Raw genomic sequence first — 15,828 nt, 5'->3', positions numbered from 1 at the left:
GGGTAAACGTGACAAAGCTTTGTCCACCCTAGGGGAAGATTCCCATCGTATCCTGGCCCTAGTAGGGAAAGGATACTCCCTGAGAATTCTTTTTGGGAAGCTGCAGCTTCTTGTCTGGAGATTCCCGCTCTTTTTCTTCATGAGAGGAGGGAAATTTACCTCAGCTTTCTTCCCCTTAAACATGTGTACCCTCGTGTCAGGGACAGATGAGTAATCAGTGATATGCAAAACATCTTTTATTACAATAATCATATATTGAATACTTTTCTGCCAGTCTTGGCTGTACTTTGCATTAACGTAGTCGACACTGGAGTCAGACTCCGTGTTGATATCAGTGTCTATTATTTTGGATAGTGAGCATTGGAAGACTCTGAAGGTCTCTGCGACATAGGGACAGACCTGTGTAGATTCACTGTCTGTTCTCTAATCTTTTGTGCAATAAATTTACCTCAGCACTTTATTTCACATATCCAATCAGGTGTCAGCGTTGTCGACGGAGACACCACTCACACACACATTTGCTCCATCTCCTCCTTAGGAGAGCCTTTTACCTCAGACATGTCGACACGCACGTACCGACACACCACACACTCAGGGAATGCTCATCTTAAGATAATTCCCCCACAAGGCCCTTTGGAGAGACAGAGAGAGAGTATGCCAGCACACACCCCAGCGCTATATGACCCAGGAAAAAACACAGCAATTTAATGTTTACCCAGTAGCGCGGTTATCATCTGCGCCGAATTATGTGCCCCCCCTCTTCTTTAAAACCCTCTCTTCTACCGTGGTATAAGCAGGGGAGAGTCCGGGGAGCTTCCTCTCAGCGGTGCTGTGGAGAAAAACATGGCGCTGGTGAGTGCTGAGGGACAAGCCCCGCCCCCTCGACGGCGGGCTTCTGTCCCGCTAAAAGTGTAAAATTGTCGGGGGCTAATGCATATATACAGTGTCCAGCTGTATATATGCTCCTTTTGCCAAATAAGAGGTTTATATTGCTGCCCAGGGCGCCCCCCCCCCCCTGCACCCTTACAGTGACCGGAGTATGTGAGGTGTGTGGGAGCAATGGCACACAGCTACAGTGCTGTGCGTTACCTCAGTGAAGATCATGAAGTCTTCTGCCGCCTCTGAAGTCTTCTTTTCTTCTCATACTCACCTGGCTTCTATCTTCCGGCTCTGCGAGGGGGACGGCGGCGCGGCTCCGGGACAGACGGCGAGGGTGAGATCCTGCGTACCAATCCCTCTGGAGCTAATGGTGTCCAGTAGCCTAAGAAGCAGGACCTAGCTTCAGAGAGTAGGGCTGCTTCTCTCCCCTCAGTCCCACGATGCAGGGAGTCTGTTGCCAGCAGAGCTCCCTGAAAATAAAAAACCTAACAAAATACTTTCTATCAGTAAACTCAGGAGAGCTCACTGAAAAGCACCCAGCTCGTCTGGGCACAGTATCAAACTGAGGACTGGAGGAGGGGCATAGAGGGAGGAGCCAGTGCACACCAGGAACTACATTTTTTCTTAAAGTGCCCATGTCTCCTGCGGAGCCCGTCTATCCCCATGGTCCTTACGGAGTCCCCAGCATCCTCTAGGACGTTAGAGAAAAAGATTTGTAAATGAAAATAAATCAGTCCATCGGTAGTTGCATGGTTCATTGTTGAAGGGTGAAATCCTGCTCTTGGGGCTGGTAGACTGAAAGTATGGCATTGTATAGGGTTTTTTTTGCCAATAACAAAAGCAGAAACTGGACATACACATTGCAAATGGAGATCACATTCTACAAACTATTCATGTTAAGTGGAAAGTTTAATGTTTGTGTCACCACTACATGAAAATAGCACATTTTCATGTTTTTATTAAACTTCACCCCATATATATGCAAAGGGGGTGGATGGATTTCCCATACAACTGTATTGTAAAGGTATGCATGATGTACACTGAATACTGAATTGATGGCAAAAGATAAGAGGGGCCACAAACCTATTTGCTACACATGAGAAAGTGTTGTCTAAAAGCGGATAACTTCTACAATATCACTACTTTGTAAAATAAAACAAACTAACGAACATAGACTACAACACATAATATAAATATCCATATTTTTTTTTCTAAAAACGTTTGGACTTTAACAGTTTTAAATAATTGAAAAATTAAACTGCAGTTATTATGCTCTGGAAAAGATATGGTCTATGAGATTTGCAGGTTTACACATTGTCTGTAACACAGAACAATCCAGTATTGTGCATAGAAGGCCTCCAAGGTAGAATCCCAGTCAGTGTTTGTACGTACTTGTTCTTTAATTAAGGCAGAGGTGGTGTGTGCCATTTGCTGGCTAATATCTCACTGAACTCTTCCAATCAGCCAAGAAAGCTTTGGCATAACAGATTTACATCCTTAACACACTATGTCGATAAATTTGATGCCGATTCCATGCTCTTCTGGCCCAGCTGTAAGGAGTACAACGACGGTCCCAGTCTGACAATTTTACCACTTCCAAGGCATTCCTCTCCTTTGTAGAAGACCGCAAACTGGCAGACAAATAAAAAACAAACAGGAGTTGTCAAATTGAAGGCTGGTAATGTACATAAATGCAATTGATCCAGACACCAAAATCTGATTACTTCAGAACAAACCTATAAGGTTCCACAGCACACAAACCTGCTGTATGTAGGTAGCACTTTTATGCAGTGTTCTGCATGTGTGATTTTAAGGGCCCGCATTTTGGGACTGATGCAGAGATGACTGTATGCCAATATGCACATCTGGCGTGATTTCACACTGGGCATGCAAGTATGGTAACTGCAGAGTCATAAGCACTACACTCGCATTTGCACTCAGGACTGAGGAGACCAAAGCGGAGTATACTCGCTCTCAATTCCAGTTTTGATAGCCGGCATTTATGCCTGTTGGAGGTGCTGACGATGACCTATACAGGCAAATATACACATTTTACCCATGCACATTTTTTGAGCAATATAAACCCACTTTACTTCCAACTCTGTATTAGGCCCTTTAGGTTTTCCAATAACTAAAACCATTGCAGCTACTGAAATAAGGTTAACGCATATTTTTATTTCAATGCATATGAGTTTGTGTATACACACCCTTAAGAAATGTAAAAATTATATTAGTTGTACATACTGTAGCTTCTGTTCTGGCAAGTGCTTAGAGCATTTATACATTGTGCAAATACCATATGCTAATATAAACAAAATATTCATCCCTTATCTTTAGTTGATTGATTTAGAGGGAGATAAAAGCTCCAACTCTGTCCTGCCATATCTCCTACTTTCCCTCCTGACACCGGAGCATGATATCTCCTACCTTCCCTCCTGACTCCGGAACTTGATATCTCATACCACTAAAGCATCAGGAGGGAAGGTACATCTCCTTATTTCTTCACTGACTCCTTGCTGCCACATCTTCTTACTTTGCAATATACTGGCAGCAGCAATACAGGGTGCACGACGGATGCGGCTTCTCTCACTCGCTGTCTGCCCGGTGTCCTCGTTCTGCTCTCTGGCCGGCGCTGTCTGCTCCTGTCCTCATCACCCGGTTACTGCCAAACCATGCCTGACCAGAACGGTCACCCCCAGTGCAGGATAAGAGCTACAGTCGCTGGGCAGAAGAAGATAAACGAATCCGAGATGAGAGGAGACTTACCCCCGCCCAGCATGTACAAAGCTTGATCCTGTATCCCATCCTCCCCAATGTCCCCAGTTCCTGTGTTACCCCGTCCATGTCTCCAGGTCCTGTGTCCCTCCTCCCCCCTCTTGTAGCCATGTCCTATGGCACTTCCTCCCACTCATGTCTCCGGTACTGTGTCACCCATTCCCCCTCATGTATTCAGGTCGTGTGTCACCCTACAGATCCTGCATCACTCCCTCCACCCATGTCCCCAGGTACTGTTTCACCCTCCCATGTCTCAAGGTCCTGTATCCCTCCTCGCCCTCGTGTACATGACCTGTCACACCCCAATGTCCTGGGTCCCTCATCTCCCTCTCATGTCCCCCAGTTCTGTGTTATCTCCTCCTCTCATGCGTACGTCCTGCATCTTCCCCTCCCTCTCATGTCCCATGACCTATATACCTCAACCCCTGCCCCGCACCTCAGGTGCCCATGTCCTGTGTCACTACCTCCCCTTTCTCATGTGCCCATGTCCTGTGTCACATCCCCCAGGTCCTGTGTCCCTCATCCATCTCATGTCCCCAAGTCATGTGTCCCTCCTCTCTGCCCCCCTCATGTCCCCAGGTCCTTCCCCTCTGCACCCTCCCCAGGTACTGTGTTCCTCCTTCCTCTGCTCTTTTTTCCTCTTCCCCCCGCTCAGCTCTGGCTGTCCTTTGCCCCTGCCTGCTTTGCTCTCCCAGTTCTCTACCTCCTCCCGACTCGGCTCTACCGGCACAGAACAGCCCTGGGGAGCTATTGAGCCAAACACCGGACCTACATTCAGGTGTATTGGGAGCAGTGCGTGTTTGGTAGAACTGGTAAAGAGATATGATGATATGGAGGCAGCAATAAGAGGCTTGAGGGGTGAAAGCATACAGTAAGAAGCCTCCCACTCTGCATCCAACCCTGCTCTCCCCATCCTACAGCCCCTCCCTGCCTGCTCTGGTCCCCCCGTTCTGCCCTCACCCCACTTTGCTCTCTCACCCCCCATCCCTCTGCTCTATCCCATCCCCCGCCCGCACTGTGCCCCCCATTCAGCCCCACCACCACTCTACTATGCCCATTGTGCCCCCCACTTTCACTCTGCGCTCTCCGTTCAGTGCGCCCACCCGTTCGGCACCCCCTCTATGAACACATTGCTCAGCTATACTACCTCTCACCCAGCACCCCTTCACTGCACACACTACTCACCTATAATAGTCTTTACCCTGCACACTCTTGCAGCACATGCTGCTGTCCTACACTAGTCTTCACCGTGCATCTCCTCTACGCGCACACTACTCTCCTACATTAATCCTCACCATGCGCCCCCTCCTCCCCACTACCTTTCTGCCTGCACCCCATCCCCGCGCACACTGCTCTCCTACACTACTCGCCCAGCACACACTGCTCTCCTACACTAGCCCTCATCCTGCTCCCTTTCCTTTACACACTGCTCTCCTGCATTACCTCTCACCCTGCACTCCCTCCCGTACACACTGCTCTCCTACATTGCTCTACACCATGCACCATCCACTGCTATTCTACACTACTCTCCTGTACATACTGCTCTCCTACACTAGCACTCAGCCTGCACCCCTTCCCCACACACACTGCTCTTCTATACTACTCCTCAGCCTGCACACACTGCACTCCTACACTACTCCTCAACCTCTTCCAACTGAGCACACTGCTCTTCTACACTATCCCTCACCCTGCAACCCCTTCCAGCTCACACTGCTCTCCTACACTAGTCTTCACCAGGCACCCGCTCCCCTCACACACTGCTCTCCTATACTCACCCTGCACCCCCTTCCAGCAAACTCTGCTCTCCTACACTACCTCTAAACCCGCACCCATTCACTGCATACACTGCTCTCTTACACTAGACCTCACCCTGCACCCCCTTCCTGCACACACTGCTGTCCTACATGCTCTCCCTGCACATACTTCTGTCCTACACTACCCCTCAACCTGAACACATTCCTGCACACATATGGTTTCTTGAGCTTGGAGGGCCACCAGCCAATCAGTGGCCTTTACCATGCGAAGCTACTCTTGACAAGACACCTAGCCCATTTCAAAAATGGCGCTGCGACCCTTTTTTGGCTCACTCATGGCACCATCTTTGAAATTCAAGATGGCCACAATGAGCCATGATAGGCTTGCCATGACCATCTTGAGTTTCAAAGATGTCAAACTGCTCCCTTTGCTTAAATTAGCCAGCATGATGCAGGGACATACAGTCTCACAGTGGAGGTGGAGCTAAGAAGACAGTTAGGATGTTCTGGATAAGCAGCAACTATGCCAAAGAGCTAAAAGGCTACTGCCCCCCAAGTAAAGACAAAGAGGAAGTCCTATATGGACAGCGGCAAAGCAAAAGAGCTTAAAGGACACAGCCCTCCAGGTGAAGATGCCGGAAGCCCTGAGGGAGTGATGGCCATGCAAAAGAACTTGAAGGATGCTGCTCCACCTGTGAAGGTGTAGGATAAAAAAATAGGATTTTAATTACCTACCAGTAAATCCTTTTCTCGTAGACGGTAGAGGATGCTGGGGTCCATTTAAGTACCATGGGGATTAGACGGGTCCACCAGGAGCCATGGGCACCTCAAGAGATTAATAGTGTGGGCTGGCTCCTCCCTCCATGCCCCTCCCACCAGACTCAGTCCAGAAACTGTGCCCGAGGAGACGGACATACTTAGAGAGAAGGAAATACACAGATACAGTAGTGGTGAGATTCACTCCAGCTCACACGTACAACAAAAGGAAAGCCAAGCTAACCAACTCGGAACAATTCAGCAACGGCTGAACCAACAAACTGAACCAAGTAACAAAGCAGGAATACGAAGCACTGGGCGGGCGCCCAGCATACTCTACGGACTACGAGAAAAGGATTTACCGTTAGGTAATTAAAATCATATTTTCTCTTACGTCCTAGAGGATGCTGGGGTCCATTTTAGTACCATGGGGATGTACCAAAGTTCCCAGTACAGAGGGAGAGTGCTGAGATTCCTGCAGAACAGATTGACCAAACATTGGGTCCTCAGAGGCCAAAGTATCGAACTTGTAGAACTTAGCAAACATGTTCAACCCTGACCAAGTTGCTGCTCGGCAAAGCTGTAAAGCCGAGACACCCCGGGCAGCTACCCAGGAAGAACCCACTTTACGAGTAGAGTAGGCCTTAACAGATTTTGGACACGGCAAGCCTGCTGTAGAATAAGCATGCTGGACAGTAAACCTGATCCAGCGAGAAACTGTCTGCTTAGAAGCAGGACACCCAACCTTGTTGGGATCATAAAGGTCAAACAGAGCATCCGACTTCCTGTGACGAGAAGTTCTCTTCACATATATTTTCAAAGCCCTCAAACATCCTAGGACTTTGAGGTAATTGAGGAGTCAGTAACCACTGGCACCACAATAGGTTGGTTGATATGAAAGGCTGACACAACCTTCGGAAGAAATTGCTGATGCGTTCTGAGCTCAGCTCTATTCTCATAGAAAATCAATTAGGGGCTCTTGCATGACAAAGCCCCCAATTCCGACACACGTCTAGCAGACGCCAAAGCCAACAGTGTGTCCCCTTTCCAAGTAAGAAACTTGACGTCCACGTCCTGTAAAGGCTCGAATCAATCTGATTGCAGGAACTGCAGTACCACATTAAGATCCCAAGGTGCCATAGGCGGCACAAATGGTGGTTGAATATGCAGAACCCCTTTCAAGAATGTCTGAACTTCAGGAAGAGCAGCCAATTGTTTCTGGAAGAAATTGGACAAGGCCGAAATCTGAAACTTTATGGAGCCCAAGCGTAGGCCGACATCCACACCTGCTTGCAGAAAGAGGAGAAACTCCACCGTAGGAAACTTCTTGGATTCACACCAAGACACATACTCTTTCCAAATCCGATGGTAACGTTTTGACGTTACTCCCTTCCCAGCCTGTATATCAGGGTAGGAATGACCTTTTTCGGAATGCCCTTCCGAGCTATGATCTGGCGTTCAACCTCCATGCCGCGTTAAGTCTTGATAGGCGAGCGGCCCCTGTTGGGGAAGGTCCTCACGAAGAGGAAGAGGCCTCGGATCCTCCAGCAGTAATTCCAGAAGATCCACGTACCAAGCCCTTCTTGGCCAGTCCGGAGCATTTAGGATCGCCTCAACTGTTCTCTTTATGAGCTTGAGAATCCTTGGGATGAGTGGAAGTGGAGGGAACACATACACTGACTAGTACGTCCAAGGAGTTACCAGTGCGTCCACTGCCACTGATGGCGGGTCTCTCGACCTGGAACAGTACCTCCGAAGCTTCTTGTTGAGGCGAGAGGCCATCATGTCTATTTAAGGTACACCCTATCGGCTTGTTACTTCTGCAAACACCTCCGGGTGGAGTCCCCATTCTCCTGGATGGAGATCGTGTCTGCTGAGGAAGTCCGCTTCCCAGTTGTCCACTGCCAGAATGAAGATTGCTGACAATGCCACCGCGTGCTTTTCTGCCTAGAGGATGATTCTTGTTACCTCTGACATTGCAGCTCTGCTCTTCGTTCCGCCTTGCCTGTTTATGTAGGACACCGCTGTGACATTGTCCGACTGATCCTGAATGGCTTGATCTTGCAGAAGATGTGCCGCTTGTAGAAGGCCATTGTAAATGGCCCTCAGTTCCAGGACGTTTATTGGAAGGAGAGATTCCTGACTGGACCACTTTCCTTGGAAGTTTTCCCCTTGGGTGACTGCTCCCCAACCTCTGAGACTTGAATCCGTGGTTAGAAGGATCCAATTCTGAATCCCAAACCTGCGGCCTTCAAGTAGGTGAGAAGCTTGCAGCCAACATAGGAGTGAAATTCTGGCTTTCGGTGACGGGCGTATCCGTTGGTGCATGTGAAGATGTGATCCCGACCATTTGTCTAGGATATCCAGATGGAAGAACCTCGCATGGAATCTTCCGTACTAAAGAGCCTCATAGGATGTTACCATCTTCCCCAGAAGGATAATGCACTGATGAACCGATTACGGGCTGGCTTCAGGACTTCCCGGACCATTGATTGGATCACCAACGCTTTCTCCACCGGTAGAAACACCCTCTGCACTTCCGTGTTGAGTATCATCCCCAGGAAGGACAGTCTCCTTGTCGGCTCTAAATGTGACTTTGGAAGGTACAGGATCCACCCATGATCCTGGAGTAGTCGAGTTGAGAGAGCAATACTCTGCAACAACTTCTCCTTGAAAGATGCTTTTATCAGCAGATCGTCTGATATGGAATAATGTTCAATCCCTGTCTGCGGAGGAGTAGCATCATCTCCACCCATGACCTTGGTGAACACCCTTGGTGCTGTGGAGAGGCCAAATGGCAGTGCCTGGAACTGATAGTGACAGTCCAGCAGTGCAAATCTTAGATATGCATGGTGAGACGGCCAGATCGGAATGTGAAGGTACGCATCCTTGATATCCAGGGATACTAGGAATTCCCCTCCTCTAGACCTGAGATCACCGCTCTCAGAGACTCCATCTTGAATTTGAATTCCATCAAGTAGGGGTTCAATGACTTTAGATTTAATATTGGCCTTACCGAACCGTCCGGTTTCTGTAACACAAACAGGTTTGAGTAATAACCCTTGTGCTGTAGATGAAGTGGAACTGGAACAATGACATCCATTTGAACCAATTTTTGAATGGCTTCCTGTAGGATGGCACTTTCTGTCAGCGAAGCTGGTAAGCCTGATTTGAAGAATCTGTGAGGTGGGAGTTCTTGAAACTCCAGTCTGTATCCCTGGGCAACAATATCCTTTACCCAGGGGTCTAGGCATGATGACGCCCAAACGTGACTGAAAGCTTTTAGTCTCGCTCCCACCTGCCCGACCTCCAGGCTGGGAGGTCCACCGTCATGCTGAAGATTTTGAGGAAGCAGAACCTGGTTTCTATTCCTGGGAACCTGATGGTGCAGGTTTTCTGGACTTTCCCCAACCTCCTCTAAAGAAGGTGGGCTGGGGTTTGGATTTTTAAAATTTTGCAGTCCGAAAGGACTGCATTGTAAGGAAGGATAAGATTTCCTAGCCGGTGGTGCTGCGGAGGGAAAAAAGGTTGACTTACCCGCAGTTGCCGTGGAGATCCACGCATCCAGTGTGTCCCCAAACAGAGCCTAACCTGTGAAGGGTAGGTTCTCCACGCTTCTCTTAGATTCTGCATCCGCAGTCCATTGGCGTAGCCAAAGTCCTCTGCGCGCCGAGACCGCCATAGAAATAGCTCGTGCATTCAGCATGCCAAGATCCTTCGTGGCCTCCACCATGAACCCTGCAGAATCCTGTATGTGATGCAAGAACAAATCAATGTCACACCTATCCATAGTATCCAAGTCCTCTAACAATGTGCCTGACCATTTTACTATGGCTTTAGAAATCCACGCACAAGCAATAGTGGGCCTTAAAGCTACGCCAGTAGCTGTGTATAGTGATTTGAATGTAGTCTCAATCTTGCGGTCAGCCGGCTCTTTTAAAGCGGTTGAACCAGGGACAGGTAAAACCACCTTTTTTGACAACCTAGATGCAGAAGCGTCAACTATAGGGGGTTTTCCCCATTTTTTTCTGTCCTCCTCAGGAAAAGGGAAAGCAATGAGAACCCTTTTTGGGAGCTGGAATTTTTTCCTCTGGGTTTTCCCAGGATTTTTCAAACAAAGAGTTTAACTCCTTGGAAACCGGGAAGGTAAGCAAGGATTTCTTACTTTTTGTAAAATAAGATTCCTCCACCTGCTCAGGTACCTTCTCAGTAATGTGCAAAACCTCCCTAATGGCTTCAATCATTAGTTGCACCCCTTTAGCAAGGGATGCACCTCCCCCCCCCCCCCCCGCATATCCCCATCACCGTTCCCTGTATCAGAGTCGGTATCATTGTCTGCTTGCATTATCTGGGCAAGTGTACGCTTTTGTGGGTATGTAGGTGGGGTTTTTGACAAATTAGTGGGGGCCAAATACTGCAAACCCTCCACAGATTTCCTCAAAAACTGTGTCTCTTTCTCCATATGTGACATCCTTGTAGACATCTGGGATATCATTCCCCTTAAAGAATCTACCCATGCGGGTTCGGATTCGGAAGGCTGAGACAGTATATTACAGTCCTGAGTACATGGAATAGACTCCTCAGGAGAAGATAAACACTCAGAGTCCTTGGACATTGTAATGTGGGATATACACACTTACACACAGACAGGAAAATGTCAGATACAGTTTCCCCCAGAGTCACAGAGTATAAGGAGCCAGCCACACAGCGCCCCTGTGGGCAGTTATTATGATGAAAGCCTGGCGTGGACTAGCCAACCTTAATAGGTTAGTTAGTACTAACAACACACTCCCCCTGTCTATAACACCATGGTACCACAGAGGATAACTGGAGTTATGTGGAGGGCAGCGCTACCTGTCAGCGTCTTGCTTCCTATGTCTGCAGGGAGAAAATGGCGCTGGTGAGTGCTGGATCCGCTCTGAGGAGAAGCCCCGTCCCCTATAATGGCGCACGGCTTCCCCCACAATTTGATTATACTGGCCAGAGGTCTTATATGCTAACAGCGGGATTAGCCCGTTAGCTGCTTTTACCAGTTTAGGGTGATCGCGCTGGTCCAGGATGCCCCTCGAAGCGCCTACACTGTGTGTTGCTGAGCCTTCATGGAGCGCAGCCTGTCAGAGCTGTGCTCCCACCATTGTGCCGCCATACCCGCCGGCGCTGTACTCACCACATTCTATCTTCTGGCTCTGTTAGGGGGTGGTGGCCGTGCTGCGGGAATGAGCGGTCGCCTCGTAGGCTTGCGATCAGCACCCTCAGGAGCTCAGTGTTCTGTCAGCGGAGATAGAGAACCAGTAACTTCAAGAGTTGGTTCCTACTCCCCCCCCCCCCCTAAGTAGGAAGGCTGTTGCCAGCAGCCTTCCGGAACCTAATGCTCTATTAAAACAAACAAAAAAACAAGAAAACTCCTAAGAGCTCCCCTAGCTGTGACCGGCTTCTCCGGGCACATTTTCTAAACTGAGTCTGGTGGGAGGGGCATGGAGGGAGGAGCCAGCCGACACTATTAATCTCTTGAGGTACCCATGGCTCCTGGTGGACCCGTCTATACCCCATGGTACTAACATGGACCCCAGCATCCTCTAGGACGTAAGAGAAATTATAAAATTCTGTGTCTTGTCTTTATTTTTATATTTTTTGACATGCGGACTACAGGTGCAAATGGGCCTTTTATGCCCGGCCATACTAGCACTTGTGGTTCTCCAAGTGCCGGCATGCTAGGGCTGGAATACTTAGATCTATAGGCTACCTGTTAAGGTACCATGAACCCAAACACCACCAGGGGTGCTCAGGAGGGGGAAGCCCATTTACAGCCCTGGGATGACCAGTTTTAAGGCTGGTTAATGTAACGGAGAGAAAACCCCACACCGAGTGTCCCCTTCCTATGGCATTACCACCCTCGCTGATTCAGTCTGGTGCTAGTTTTTGGAAAACGGTATCCCCATGCTGATTTTTTTTTTTTTACTCCTATTTTCCATTACTAAATCAGGCAGAGCGGTCTGGGGCTGGTTTAGGGATGCATACCTGGCTGTGCTGTTCAAAACATACTTTTTAAAAAGCTATGAAACTCTATAGACAGCACTCAGAGTGAGATTGCTGTCACTCACAAAATAGTGGAGCTGCTAATTAACAGATTTGTGTGCTCATTGGAATACACACATGCAGTCTATGCAACTGGAGGTCTGAGCAAAAGAACGAGCTGCAGATGGAGTAAGACTGTGTGGATGGGGTGGAGGAGACAGAGTGGCAGGAATGGTGGGGACAGAAAGGCATGGACAGGGGTAAAGACTAAGCAGCTCATAGGGAGGGGGGACAAAGCAACGCAGATGGGTGTAAAACAGTGGCGTGGATTGGGGTAGACAAAGTGGCACTGTTAGTGTGGGGCAGAGTGACACAGACATGGGGGAGACAGTGACGTGGATGAGGGTAAGACAGCAGCATGGATGAGGGGAAGACAGCGAGGCCTATGGGAGGAAACAGCAGCATGGATGCGGAAAGAAAGGGCTGTGCGGAAAGGGAAAGACCGATTGGTGCAGATGAGGAAACATAGACTAGCACAGATTGGAGAACACACAGCAGTAGGGATTGGGGAAGATAGAGCAGCATGGAGGTATATAGGGAAGAAGGTGTAGATTTATAGACAGTATATGAAAGTTTTAGCAATTACGCAAGATGTTTCTGCGAGGTGAATGTATTTACTGAATGCAATGGATGTATGGAGAAGGGTGTTGGAAACCAGTGAAATGATTGTGGTAATTCAGTGGGAGAGACCGAGTGGGATGGGTCAGCCACATAACTGCTCAGACCTTCAGTTGCATATCTAATGGAAACACAAATCTGTTAATTAGCAGCTCCACCATTGTGTGAGTGACAGCACTCTCACTCTGTGAGAGTGCAGAATCTGCACTTACCCACAGGCTGTGATGGCATACCATATCTGTATTGCACAAGGAACACGTCCATTAAGATGTTAGTCTTAATGATTGGAATTTCATTGCTTTTTTGAGTAAGAGTGGTAGAAATTCAGAAGTTTTTAAAAATTTCAGATTGTGAAGCCTTAATGGGACATGTAAAACTTTTTTGTCTATGGATTATATATATATATATATATATATATATATATATATATAATTTAATGAGTTAAGAAACTGATGTAGAAAGTGTCAAAGGGGTGATCTTTTTCTGTGTTTATTATTGCAGGAACTTGTATTTTCTACTCTGCCATTAAGAAGCCCACTCTTTATTATGTTTATCTATACAAAGAACGGATAACAATTGAATAAATAAATAATACCAAAATCCAACTGGTGCGCAGAAAGAAGCAACAATCACAAGATCCTCTAGGGCACAGGTTTTCAAAGTCGGTCCTCAGGACCCCACGCAGTGCATGTTTTGCAGGTCTCCTCACAGAATCACAAGTGAAATAATTAGCTCCACCTGTGGACATTTTAAAATGTGTCAGTGAGAAATTTATACACCTGTGCACCTGCTGGGTTACCTGCAAAACATGCACTGTGTGGGGTCCTGATGACCGACTTTGAGAACCTATGCTCTAGGGGTTCCACCATACCCTTCAAACAACATATACAACTTTATGAGTAAATGAGGATCTCATATATGTACTCTGTAAACACTTGCCTGCATGGTCGTATCAGATGCGACCACACCAGGCTGGGCTTTCCCTGACATGGTCTCATCTGATATGACCAGTCAAAAAGCTCACTGTGCGGCAGCTTTCTTGTTGATCGGTCAGCCCAGCAGCATCCCCAACCTAGTGGCTGCAGACACTAGCAGCCGCTGGGGAAAATGTTAAAAAAAAAGCCGCAACCACACCTTTCCCAGCCCCTCACCTTCCCGAGGTGCTGCGGAGAGGATCTGAAGCCGAGAAACGGAAGTCACAATGGTCACGATGTTCCGATCAATAGTCATCAATGTTTCAAAAATATATACATTTGTTTTTTTAAATTGACAAAATTGCTTTGGACAATCTTTAAATGTTCTTAACGTAATTCAATCATAAGAAAGAATATGACAATTTCTGAGCAGTTTTTGGAAAAAATATTTGTTAGTTAAGTGGTTAAAATGCTAAATGTCAATATTCTCACTCGGTGAGAGTGTGAGGCGACCATTTTTCCCAACAATCTTATGCAAAGATGGATGGACACTCGAGTAGGTCAGAGCACCATGCGGACCATCTCCTGAAGTGTTCTTGCCTTGTCCTCAGGTAGGAACACCTTCTGGGCCACAGTATCCAACAACATCCCCAGGAACAGGAGCCTCTGAGTTGGCTCCAGGTGGGACTTCCGTAAGTTGAGAATCCACCCATGGTGTGACAGAAGTTGGATAGTGCGATCGATATGAAGCAATAAAAGCACCCTGGATCTTGCTTTTATCAGAAGATCATCCAGGTAAGGGACAACATTGACCCCCTGAACCCGGAGTTGGAACATCATCTCCACCATCACCTTCGTGAATACCCTCGGGGCTGTAGACAGGCCGAAGGGCAGTGCCTGGAATTGGAAGTGATTGTCCAGCAGGGCAAACCGCAGGTACACCTGATGAGGCGGCCAAATTGGAATATGGAGGAAGGCATCCTTGCTATCCAAGGAGACCATGAATTCCCATTCTTCCAGGCCCGCAATCACTGTTCGCAGGGATTCCATTTTGAACATGAAGACTTTAAAATAAGGATTTTAGATTCAAAATGGGTCTTACCGAACCGTCCAGTTTCAGCACCACAAACAGGTTAGAGTAAAACCCCTTCCTGCGTTGCGTATTGGAACAATGACGTGGGACTGGACCAACTTTTGGATGGCCTGTTGCAACGTAACTTGCATATCTTCCAAAGCTGGTAAGCTTGATTTGAAAAATTGTTGGGGAGGAGTACTGTCGAACTCCAGCTTGTAGCCTTGAGAAACAAGATTTCTGACCCAGGTATCCTGGCAGGAAGTCTCTGACGCGGCTGCAGTGACGCAGTCGTGCTTCCACCTCGAGATCGCCTCGGGGTGGGTGGGCACCGTCATGCTGAGGTCTTGGCGGAAGCAGAAGCGGTGGACTGGTCCTGAGAGCTAGTGCTTGCAGGCTTTCTGGACTTACCTCTGGTGCCTCTAGTCGCACTGGAGGCACCTCTAGCCTTAGATCGAAATCCGTGAGACCGAAAGGACTAGACAGATGGCCCCGGGTAGGCGTGTCTCGCCGGCGGGGCCCCAGAGGGGAGAAACGTGGATTTCCCAGCTGTAACTTTGGAAATCCAGGTATCCAATTCAACCCCAAAAATCCAAGGGGAGGGATTCCACACTATGTTTGGATTCTGTGTCCGCAATCCACTAACACAACCACAAGGCCGTGCGTGCTGACATTGCCATGGCAGAAGTCCTAGCAATAATGTTCCCCATCACAAGGACCCGTGTAGTGTCCTGAATGTGTTTTAGGAGGGTCACCATAGTGACCAAGGGCATATCGCCAGAGAGGCCCCCCTGATTTTGAGTGGCCCAGGAATGAATGGAATAGGTCATCCAGCAACCCGCAATAACCGGCCTTTGTGATACACCTGCTGCCATGTAAATAGATTTGAGTGTATTCTCTATCTTCCTATCCCCAGGATCCTTCATGGTAAAGGAGCCCGGGGCAGACAGCACCGCCTTTATGGACAGGCGAGAGACTGATACAT

The 15,828-nt window shown here is 48.1% G+C and overlaps 1 protein-coding gene across 1 annotated transcript in view; it reads right to left on the bottom strand.

The window, feature by feature from the left end:
• Window positions 1-1,769: 1,769 nt before the first annotated feature.
• Window positions 1,770-15,828, bottom strand: part of TRMU (tRNA mitochondrial 2-thiouridylase) — a 167,364-nt gene continuing 153,305 nt past the window's right edge. Inside the window, exon 11 of the mRNA XM_063927108.1 lies at window positions 1,770-2,510. Within this exon, the coding sequence (XP_063783178.1) occupies window positions 2,385-2,510 (126 nt within the window). The 3' untranslated portion in view covers window positions 1,770-2,384. The remainder of the gene's footprint in view (window positions 2,511-15,828) is intronic.

The sequence above is a fragment of the Pseudophryne corroboree genome, chromosome 6 (genome assembly GCF_028390025.1).
Source record: "Pseudophryne corroboree isolate aPseCor3 chromosome 6, aPseCor3.hap2, whole genome shotgun sequence".
NCBI lineage: Eukaryota > Metazoa > Chordata > Amphibia > Anura > Myobatrachidae > Pseudophryne > Pseudophryne corroboree.
This window is presented reverse-complemented; position numbering and strand designations above follow the sequence as displayed.